The sequence below is a fragment of the Physeter macrocephalus genome, chromosome 7 (genome assembly GCF_002837175.3).
Source record: "Physeter macrocephalus isolate SW-GA chromosome 7, ASM283717v5, whole genome shotgun sequence".
NCBI lineage: Eukaryota > Metazoa > Chordata > Mammalia > Artiodactyla > Physeteridae > Physeter > Physeter macrocephalus.
The window spans coordinates 114,927,527-114,939,447 of NC_041220.1; the positions used below are offsets into that span (position 1 = coordinate 114,927,527).

Below are 11,921 nucleotides of genomic sequence, written 5' to 3' on the forward strand. Positions count from 1 at the left end.
AACCTATGTCGTTTACTGGGCTGTTATTTAACCTCACACGTTTTTATATTGCCCTTTTTTTCTTTTAGCATCATGTGCTTCCTCTCACGCTATCCCCAGCCTGTATAACTATAATTTTTCATGGGTGCCATCCATTGAGTTGATTTCCCACAAAGTATTAACTTCTGTTCAAGAAACTCAGTTATCTTCCTTAACTTGGAAGGAAGTTTCCGGTCCTTGGAGTTTATGTTTCTAATCATTTCAAGTTAAAAGTTTACAACTGTGGAACGATAATACTTACACATTTATTTATTTATTTTTAACATCTTTATTGGAGTATAATTGCTTTACAATGGTGTGCTTCCCCCTCCCCATATCCTCAAGTCCATTCTCTAGTAGGTCTGAGTCTTTATTCCCATCTTGCCCCTAGGTCCTTCATGACCATTTTTTTTTCTTAGATTCCATATATATATATATATATATATATACACATTTCTTTAAAAAAAAAAAACCCCACTACATTAGGGTGAAGAAATGGGCATCACATTGTTTGCTCATTTTCCACTTTCTTAAAAAGTAAGACAGCATCCTCCACTATCCTCAATACAGAAAAGCATTTTATGCACTGTTGTAGTTTGTCTGGCATATATGACTTAATAAATGCTTTTTGTAATTGTTATGATTTTCCATGAACTGTAATCTTCCCCAAGGAGTCACACGTTCCAAATCCTTTTCTATCTTGAGAAACAGGATTCTAGACAAAAACTTGAAATTTTAATTCAGTGGTTCATCAGTAACCATTGTACTTTTTAGCCTGGTGTTCAATCAATATCTTGGATATTTGTAGGAAGAATATTGAATAATCAGCGTTTCATCCCATTGGACAGGATGCCAGAAGGAAAGTAGATGATTGGCAAATAATGTAGAAAAAAATGGAAGGAAGAAACAAGTGCAAGTATACTGTAGTTATTAGGTATTTTTTCTTATTCTATGGACTATGACATAGTAAGTAATATGCTGCTAAATTCAAATTAAAACTGCCAGTTTAAATATTGCCACGTCACTAATGTACACCAATAAATACAGATCTAGCATTGGGTTTGTCAGTTCGGTGTGTTTTGCAATTTTCTTTAAAGAGTTAAAGTCAGTTATTCCTCCCTTTGTGTCAGTCTGACCTGTTTTGTCTAGATTGACTGTCGGACGCTATTTGTCTTGTGTATCTCTGAAAAGATTGTGGAACTAAATAATTTTAAAAGTATTGTAATATTATTACTTCATAAAACTTGTTGGGGACTTCCCTGGCCGTGCAGTGGTTAAGACTTTCCCTTCCAATGCAGGGGATGCGGGCTTGATCCCTGGTCAGGGAGCTAAGATCCCACATGCCTTGCAGCCAAAAAACCAAAACATAAAACAGAAGCAATATTGTAACAAGTTCAATAAAAAAGACTTTAAAAAATAAAAATAAAAAAAGAAAACGATTTCTTGGAAGGACTGCTTTGTAAAAAACTCAACAGGAAGTATTATGTCACAAACTATAACTTGCAACTTTGGAACTGTTTATATTAACCACTTCAATTTTTGTCCTTGATGCTTTTGATTAAAAATAATAACCCACACCATTTCCTGATGGGGTTCCATCTGTCTCATGGAATTCACAGCTCCTGGGATGGGGCTTCCACAGCAGCCCCTACCTTCCTTATTGCCCTTCCTCCGATGGTCAGACAGGCCTGTTTGACTGAGGGTTACACTCCTAGAGGGAATTAAGATGTCATCTGCCCCCAGACAGCAGCACTATTTTGGAATCTTGAGGCTGGCTGGTGGTCTTCTCCACCACCTTTCCTTCATTGGTTTCCCTTAAATGGCTGCTCAGTATGTGATGTACCTGTCTCTCTCCCTCTCAAGGCTATGCTTTGAGGACAGGGATCCCACTTTCATTTTAGATCCCCCTCCCTTTCACCCCCTCCCCCAGGGCATGACACCATGCCTTGCATAGACCTGGAAGGAGCCTAGGCTTTGCATCCGTCGACTGAAAAAAAAAAAAGCACAACGTGAGAGTTATGAGTTAAGTTTTATTTGGGGCAAAATGAGGACTATAGCCCAGAAGACAGCATTTCAGATGGCTCTGAGAAACTGCTCCAAAGAGGTAGGGGGCAAGGTCAGTATATATGTGACTTTGGTGAAGGAGAAGTACAGACAATCAAGCACATATTTTTTGCAGAAGGTTGCTGCTAGTCTCGTGAAGGTTACTGCTACTCATGAGGAGGAGATGTCACCATGAAGGATTTTAGTGCTTTGCTAGATGCAAGGAGATGCAAGAATTGGGCTCATAAAATCTTTTCCTGAGACTATCTAATTATCTAAAGACCTGTTCTGCCAGTTTTCCGCAGAGCACAGAGTGCCTCATTCCTGTTCTCCGCACTGAACTCCTTTCACTGGGTGTTGAAGGTCAGCAGCTGCTGCAGCTCGTGATATAATCCTTGTAGAGGTAGATGGCAGCTGCCAATATGTAGCTGGCACAGCATTGTGACCCAGGTCCTGGGCTGCCCTTGGTAGCTGTGTGCCTTGGGTTCATCACTACTATCTTCCAGTCCCCACTGACTTCACTTGTAAAATGAAGCTAATACAGTGTGTGTCACACAATTGCTGTGGTACTCTTTCCATGGGCAACCCCTCCCCACAAATTCTAAGTCCATTTAGGTAGAGATTTTGTTGTGTTATTTTTCCATTGCTATGTCTTCAGTACTAGGACAGGGCCTAGGATATAGTTAGTACTCAATTGATATGTCCATGAATAAATGAATGAATGAATGCATGGCTTCTGGCCCACCCCATGCCCTCCTACCCCTTCTCATGGTACCTTGGAAAGAGTGAAGCATCATACTCAATTGATATGTCCCTGAATAAATGAATGAATGAATGCATGGCTTCCCGCCCACCCCATGCCCTCCTACCCCTTGGAAAGAGTGAAGCATCATCTGGAAAGTAATGCAGGTAAGGATGCCTTAAAACCCAAAGTTAGGCTCCTAGTTTCCTTAATACTTCTTCTCTCCCATGCATTTTAAGTACCTAAATTTCAGTAGCAAAAGTAGTTGTCCTTGACCATCATTGAGTAGGCTACTGTTTTATTTTGTTTTGAGATTGTCTGATATTTTGGCTCTATGGCAGGACTCAGAAGCTGCTATCGAAAAATCCAAAGAATCCTTATGAAGATTCAAGCAGAGATGTGAGCAGTGTCAGGCCTGCAGATGACGAGGCTGGGTTGTCCTCTTGCCGCCAACCTTGGGTAATGTGACCACAGTACATGAAGCAAGAAATTAAATACATGAAGCAAGAAATGTAAAGCAATAAAGCTTTACGTTAATTCCAGTTCATTTTTTTTCCTCATTCTTCACTGAGTTCAGAGAGACTGGAATCTATTATAGCTTCCAGCTGGTGTTAATGTTACCTAACACCACAGCAAGTGGGAGGTCCTGGGTGGGCAGTGAGGGTGGGGGAACTGTGTCCTAAATTAAAGTAATCAGATAAGCTAAACTAGTGCCATAATGTAATGCACGAGACATTTATGGGATCTTTTTTCCAGCATGTACTTTCTTGCTATAACTTAGCTTTGTATGTGTTTGTGAAAAGTCTTTCCCCATTTTTAGGCGATCCCTTTCAGATGGATGTCTTAAAAACCCAAGATTATGCTCCTAATTTTGTTAAAATTTCTTTTCTCACGCACATTTTAAGTCCTTAAACTTCAGCAGCAAAACAGTTGCCAGATTTCGCAAATAAAAATACAGGACACCTAGTTAAATTCATACTAATACTGAAAGTTCAATTTTAAATTCAAATTTTACTGGGTATCCTGTATTTTATCTGGCAACCCTGTATATTTTCCAAAAAGCATAGTAATTGTGAAGTTCAAAATGCTTCATAGATCATCTACTCCAGTGATTGATCTTAGAACACTAGAGGGCAGACTTGGGACGGGCTCTCCTGAAATTGCTGGAATTTCCATTTTCAGAATCCCGTCAGAGTTAACTTGACTGGTTCAGTGTGTGTTGTTGGTATCATTTGTGGTGTATGTTGTGGAAGAGGCTGGACTATATGGCAGGTCCGTGGGGAATTGAAACCTGTGGGCACATAGGGAAAAGGTTATTAGGGAGAGGTTGTCAAGGGGCAAAGGCATCATTTGGGGTCCTTCCCACATCACTTCTCCCACTCCCCAGCCTTCTACTTCATGTGCATTTCAGAGAACAGCTTTCCTGTGGCTATGCTTTTGACTAACAAGTGACCGTCTGTCTCTGCCTGTTGTAGGCATTCAGTGTATACTTATTTTTTGGTGGAACTTGAGTACAGAAATACAATAAGAAATGTGAATTCTGGCTTTACTCTTCTAACCAGTTGGCTAATTTTCAGCAAGTCACTGAACCCCTGTTTCTTCATCAGGACTCCAAGGCGTTTGGATTACATGAGCTCTAAGATCCCTCCTGTCTCTGGAGATTCCCTAAGTGTGTGGTTCTGGGTGGACTTAGTTATGGAATGTCCTCAGTTCTTTGAAGCTTCATGACTTGTGGACTCTTTAATTTTCCAGATCTCATTGTCAGCCTGTATGGTACTTCCTTCAGGTTTTGGGTAGCAAGTTCAGTTCATCTTATTTAAATCATGGGAGAGAAGGAGAAACACAATCTGTGTCATTTCTTAAAAAATCAAAAACACTTGCTGCTGTCATGAGCAGCGTGCTGTCTCAGGGCTGTGGTGAGAGGCTCAGTCTCCCAGCCGTCAGAACTGTCGTGGACACCAACTGCTGCTGCGGATATCAGTGGGAGTGGGAGAGAGCTGAGCACCTGAACTAGAAGCAGCAGAAACAAATTTGGTTCCATCAGCTGCCTTCCCCAACCCCGGCCAGAATCCTGGGACCTCCGTTCTTCTGGCAGAGAGGCATGTGGTTGGAAAACTGGCAGTGCAGTGGGCTGTATTTTAACTTGAGCCAGAAAAATGGGCATGTGCCCTTAAACAGTGGGTCATGTATTAGTTTTGCAATGAGTTACTGCGGGAGACCATCAATGAGGAGGAGGGTGGAGAAGGGTGATTAGTGTTGTGGAAAATAAGAAAATGAAAACGTGTTCAGAGGATCCACCATTCTCTCACCAACATTTCTCTCCCTAATCGACTCTACTCATTTTTAATCCTATACTTTTCTCAAGGAGATTCTTTTCTATTCTCTCTTCCTCATCGTATTTCTGAGCTATGGGGCTCATTATGTGGAGGGTACATTTCTGAACCAGTAGAGCATTGGTTCAGAACCTTGGGGCAGTCTCTCTGCTGGGTTACTGATTGGCAAGGAAGGACCTCACCAAACTGCATCCTTCATCCTGGGGCATGGGGTCACTTCTTTTCTCTCCTTTTATCTTTGATCTACTTTAATCTCTAATCTATCTGGTGTGAATGTGAGCCAGTGAACTCTGGTTAGCCTGCATTGCAAGTGCCCAATCAAATGTGGACAGTACAAACAATGACAAAAATAATCATTCTGTTGACCAAAGAGAAATAATGTTGTTTTCTGAGCCTGCCTTTTAGAATTCTGGTTCCCAAGCTGTTCAAGCATGAAAAGACATTTCATGGATCCCTGCAAAATAGTAGTTGCATTATTAGTTCTTATTATCCACTAATGAGCCCAAATTATTCAGAACTTGATAGCATGTTTAAGTGAATTTTCCTAATTAAGCACACACACATATTTGAAAAGTTGGAGCACATACATGTGCGAGATATTATTTGTCTGGCCTGTGGGCAATGCTTAGAACACTTGTGGATTCATGTATGGGTAGTGCTAGTTGCTTTTTTTTTTTTTTTTAATTAGTGAGGGTTAGTATTTACTTTTATTTCTTTTGTGAACTTTATTTCTTCTATTCATGTCCTTTGGGCTGTGTTTCTTTTTTTTTTAGTTGCTTTAATAGAGAGTAACAGAAGCTTTCTAACTGAAAACTGAATGTTTCATTAGCCAGAGAGACAAATTTGACAGGGCCTTTCTTTTGGCTTTTACCTTCTATAAGGTGGACATGAAGCCATAGATTTTATTTAACGTATGTTGAGATAATTTATGGATTTTAACAATGTCCTCTCTCTCCCTTTTGTTTGCTGCAGTTTGTGGTTATAAAGGAACATCAAAACTTCTGCAATGGGAGTCAACCTGTAGCCCTCAAGGACGGCCTGGTGGCAGATGTTGGCCAATTTTCTTCCCTGGAACCTGGTGAATGATTATCTTCACCTAGATCTTGAATGTTTCCCTGAATGTAAAAAGTCTCATCTACACACAGAAACAGTGAATAGTGGAATTGTATAAGCTGTGTGAGCAGCTGGCTGTATTGGAATGCCCTAGAACTTTAGAGAAATATGTTTAGACTAGATTCCTGTTTACCTGAGGTTACCATGTTCACTCAAAACTCTGGTCACGTAGCAATCTGCTAGGTCCCCTTAAGCAAGCACACAGCAAGTCACTCCTTATTTTGATTCAGATTGGGTTTTGAGGTCATTCTTGGGGTTCGGGATCTATATTGGCAGCTGTAGGTATGGTTCCAGTGAAATTGCAAGTGGCTCCAAGAAAATGTGTTCTATGTTTTAGAAGGAAGGATTCTTGTGAATTTAAGTTGATCTGGGGGTTCTCCTAGGGACTTGGGAGTATTTAATTCTTATCAGGAGCTAGCCCTCAACCAGATGCCTGGCCATCTATGAAATCCAGCCAGACCCCTGCGAGAGGGGTTGTAAAATCAACCCACATTTTCAGGCTGTTCTGGAGCTCAGTCTGCTTCCAGTAGAAATGGAGTTACGTGTGATTTGACATAATACTTTTGTCAAGAGTTGTATTAAGATAAATTTCTTGGGCTTGGGTCTCAGATATCATAGTTGTATTTCCTAACTCAGAGGACAAGGTTGAATATGCTTTTTGTATCATAAACCTTCAGAAAGGTTCAGAGAAACTTTGAGCCAGCAAAACCAGTTCCTCTGCTAATGAGAGGCGCTTCAGCCCCACTTATATTTTCTGATATTTGCCCTTCATAAATATGCTTATTACCATTCTCTTCTCCTCAGACTTCCTCGTAGAGAGAACATAGGCTTCTTGTTTTGAAAAACTCACTCCAAATCCCCCTCTCATACATGTGTTGCCACGTAACCCAAATTCAGTATAACTTTCTTTCCTAATTTGAGGAAGTTTCTGGATATTAAGGTATACTTCAGAATTGAATATTAAAACTACAATAAATATTATATATATGTATATATATCATTACAAGTGTTGTTAATCGGGATAATGAAAACATTTAGCATTTTCAAATGTTGCTTGGGTTTTTGTTGTTACTAGTAGCATTTTTAAATGTAATGGAATATCTTGTTTTACATAGTACTTTTTCTTGAGGAGCTAAAAGCAGATAATTCTTTGTTATGAAGATAATCTCCCTTAGAGGTATATATAATGTAATTTTGTAAGATGTTCAGTAGCACAATTAAAAGAGTATTGTTAAACTCAGACAAGAACTAAGGACTCAGTTAGCTGAACACTCAGGAATAAATTAGAATCTCTCTCTTTTTACTCATTCTATTGCAAACAGTTTGACCCATTCTCTATGAGCCACTCATAATACCTGTCTCCCAATGTGAGTGATCATATCCCCAGTCATGTCCAGCCATCTCATAAATGCCTGTTGTGAAAGTGCATGTGGAGATTGGAGGTGGGGAGGTAGAGTGGGAAATGAGATAAAAGATCAAGATTGGCTCTGAGCCAATTCTTTCTCTACCCTGGAAAACCCATTAAGCCACAGGCTATACTAGTGGTGCCTCCATAGAACCATGTTCATTGACCACAGCCAACATCAACTGGTGCAAGTTAAGTGCAGAGTATCATGCTAGGGGATAGCAATGCAAGTGCATTTAAAACCCGATCTCTGTTCTTAAGTCATTTATGGGCCAAATGGGGACAGGGGAGGTACACAGAGAAAGCTAAGTAGCAATGTCAGGTAGCACAGTCCTTTGAATCATCTTACTAACCAAAACTATTTTAATTTTTTAAAAATTGGGTCCAGAATGGTTTGAAAATGGGTTCATTTGTGTCTCATATTTCAGGCCTACTCTCCAGCCACTACTATTAGGGTCTGTCTTGCTGGACATTGTGAGTGATGTGAATACTGAAATGTCTTTTTTCTCTTGTATAGGGTCATTGCAACCAACATCATGGAGAAAGGAGCCCCAGATGTATATGGGCACAGAACAAGGATGCTGTGTTTCATCATCCAGTGATAAAGGCTCTAGTCACCAGAGAATGAAGTGTAGCTTTCATCTCCCCTCCTATGGGGCATGGCCCATTGCTGGGGGAGTTGAGAAGTCCCATTCTCTCCCATCAGCTTGCCCATTATGGCAACAGAGAGCTCCGGATCCACCACACCAAATGGAGCTGACTCAGTGAAAGCTGGAATTAAAAGTAAGATCAAGAGGAACAAACTGTATTGATGGATAGTCATACTTCATTTCAAAAAGTAGAGGAAAAAATACAGATTTTCATTCTACAGTCTTTACAGCTAATCACCTACTCAGCGTCGGAGACAAATATATATTGTGCTTTTGCTTCTTCCTTCAAGCAGTCTCACTGCAGATTTTCAAGTAAAAGTAACCTGGAGAATCACTGGATAACTCATTAGAAACCAAAATGGGGAAAGTAGTGCTTTGTAAACTGTGTTGTCTTCAATATTCAATACAGACAGATTTTTTTTTTCCTGCAGCCCCAGAAGATATTTGGGGTTAAAACAATCAATCATACAGGTTGGGTCAGTTATAAAGTAATTTCTCTTATCTGGACAGAACATTTAGCTCAATCTTATGAAATGGTTAGAATATTAAAATTATTGTTATTGATATAATACATCGGTAGGCATTTAACTTATCATTGGTGTGGTCCATGCTGGTAATTTTGCAGAATGAATTTTGATAAATTAATGAAAAATGTACTAACTTAGAACCTGATTTCTTCCAAACTGGATGGCTTATTTTTTCTTTAAAAATCTTTGAATGAAAACATTTAGTTTTTGAAACATTACCCAAGAGACTTCGGTGTTTCTGACATTACTGTTCTTTCCCCCACATAATTTTTTCTCTAATGAAAATGGTAAATTCTCCCTTTGTATGTTTGCACAGAATTTTTACTTATTTTCAAAATATGAGATTGTAAGCAAATTGCCTGATTTATTTTAATTTTGGACAGCAATCAATTTCTTCTAATTATTTAAATAAAATCAGCATTAAACATAAACATTTTATTGTACACCTGGTTAAGTAATAAATTATAGTTTAAGGGGATGTTAGAGTTGAAGCAAAGTGATTTTCTAAGCTTGCTATTGTTACTTTACAAAAAAAATCATATTTGAAATCTTTCTAACGTTATAAAGTAATATTTCACAAAGTGTTCCAATTAAATATTCTTGCAGCCAAGACATTGTTACTACAAATTACACAACCTAATACTGTAACTGTGGATTGTTTGGGGCTTTGGATTATTCAGTTTATGCATTAACTAGTCCCTTCGCTTATCTTTTCTTTCCTTTCTCTTGAACTCCTTGGACTTTGGTTACACCAGAAGTCAGCATGAAAAGGAGTTGAAGCCTATCTCAAGTAGATACTTCTTAGAAGTTTTGGTAAAGATTTCGTGGCAGAGTTAATTCAGATTTTTCTGTATTCAGTTTTGCTGTAATTGATAGTTGATAACCTATCAACTATCAGGATCAGAAGATTTGTCTTTTATTTCTAATGAGTGAACTGACCTCAGAAAAAATGTAGTCATAATTCTCCCAATAATGGGAAAATTATATTTGTAAGTGAGCATATTTTTTCTTCTTCCCAAAGTGAACATTTTTGAAGCTTTAAGTGTTTAGATTACATTTTTGTATTTTAGCACCTCTTTTAGGATTCTAGCGATAACATGAGACCACAATAGCCCATAACATAGCATTATCTTTGAACCGCTATCTTTAAGCTGTGCAGTGAATCTGATACCTCATAAACTAGGACCCTGTGTCCTTGATCAGGATCTAACACTGTCTCCCTTGTCAAAGTAGAGAGAAAACACACTTTGTGTCCTTAGCAAGTCACCCTGAGAGAGTTATTTTCCTTTGCTGAGGCTCCCACATCTTTACCAGAAATATCCTCCTTTAAGAATCTATTTTTTTAAAAGAGCATTTTGATCTAAAATATTCAGTCTGGAAAAAATGAAAATTAAATATTTTTATTTCCTAAATCTCATGGTCTCATTGTGCACAATGCCTGATTTTGATCCTATTTGACTAAATGTCACCTGCTACATAACATGAGCATTCTGCCCTCTTTTCTAGCACCTAATAGAAGGCTTAGCATACTCTATTCTTTTGAAACCATATGGTTCCAGTTCCACCTATTAACCTTGATTTCCAATTGATATCCTCTTCATGTGAATAAATGATTATCGTGTGATCATTGAAAATGTGTTAAAAACACTAAATAAATTATTTAAAAACAAACAAACAAACCTACAAAAAGGCTGGGAGAAAGGGAAAATATCTAGGTAATTTAAGCAGCTGTGACAGGCAAGATTTTGTTGTTGTTGTTGTTGTTTACTTTTTCTTTCTTCTTTTTTTTTTAAGTCCTTAAATGAGAAACCCTCTCTGCATTGTTTCATCCTGAGCTGTTTCACTCCAGACACGCCTGAAGCAGAGTTCTTTACCGTTTGGAACTTGACAGGGTTTCTGTCGCTAGTAGCATATGCTTACAACAACGTAGCTCAGTAGGAAAATAATGTGATGGACATGGATCCTTAGTTAATCACTCACATATCTGAACCAGAGACTGTAGGAAGCACATAAATTACCAAACAGGAAAATTTCCTAGCTGGTGGTCATTTCCTATTTTTTCTCCTCTACAGTGAATATTTGACCCTCTGACATAGTTCAATTTCCATTTCTGGTGGGCCAGAAGGAAAATTATGATGTTCCTTACCCAACAATTAAGCCTCCAGAGTGCATTCTAAACTAAGAGTTGTCAATCCCAGATTAATGCCTGAATTATTTGGGTTCTTATTTTTCATTTATACCACTCACCTGCCAAAATAATAAAGTATAGTAAAACTGTATTATTCAGAATTTTAGGGAGTCATTTGGACAGTGGAGGCAGGTGCTTGTACCGTGGTTTCTTTAGCTCTAAAATGAGGCATCTTTTGTATGAAACAACTTAAAGTAACAGCAACACCAACGCAAACTAAGGTTTTATTTCTACCACTGAGGTATTGAGGTAATCAAGGCCTTACTGCTTTAAAAACCAAATATTCTTTTTTAAAAAAATCAATTTAAGATAGCACTCTTTCTACCACTCTATGAAACACCCTGCACATAATTACACATTTTCTTGATGACGTAAGAACTTCATTACACACCAGGCATAATATAATGCTACAGTTTTGTGACAGAGCTTCTTTGCCGCTTACAGAGATCCTTAGAACTTGAGTCCAAATACTTTAACCTGTTATTTTTTATTACTTTTATGAACTTTTAAGCTGTCAGCCCTCATGGCTCTATCAATTACCTTCCATAGATGCTCCTTATCACCTTCCTTGTTGCTTCTGTTTTGTAAACTTGGTGTTCAGATTACCAAGCAAGTTAGCACTGTAAGTAAAGTAAGAGTACATGTATAGTACTGAAGGAGAGTACATTTCCTGTGTAAAGTACTTAAGTTTTAGCCCTTAAACTTTTTTAAAATATAGATTTATTTATTTTTATTTATTTATTTTTGGCTGCGTTGCTGTGTGCGGGCTTTCTCTAGTTGTGGCGAGCAGGCTTCTCATTGCAGTGGCTTCTCTTGTTGCAGAGCATGGGCTCTAGGTATGTGGGCTTCAGTAGTTGCGGTGTGTGGGCTTCAGTAGTTGTGGCACAGGGGCTCTAGGGCAC

General features: G+C 38.6%; 1 protein-coding gene across 4 annotated transcripts in view; it reads left to right on the plus strand.

The window, feature by feature from the left end:
* EGF (epidermal growth factor) overlaps positions 1-9,259 on the plus strand; it is a 91,752-nt gene extending 82,493 nt beyond the window's left edge. For 3 of the 4 annotated variants that reach the window (XM_007105852.2, XM_007105853.1, XM_007105854.2), the window contains 4 exons: positions 3,145-3,262; positions 6,109-6,186; position 8,109; positions 8,172-8,422. In XM_007105852.2, the coding sequence (XP_007105914.1) occupies positions 3,145-3,262; positions 6,109-6,186; position 8,109; positions 8,172-8,422 (448 nt within the window). Of the gene's footprint in view, positions 1-3,144; positions 3,263-6,108; positions 6,215-8,108; positions 8,110-8,171 lie in introns of all 4 variants that reach the window. The other variant, XM_007105851.2, reaches the window with a different exon arrangement.
* Positions 9,260-11,921: the final 2,662 nt, after the last annotated feature.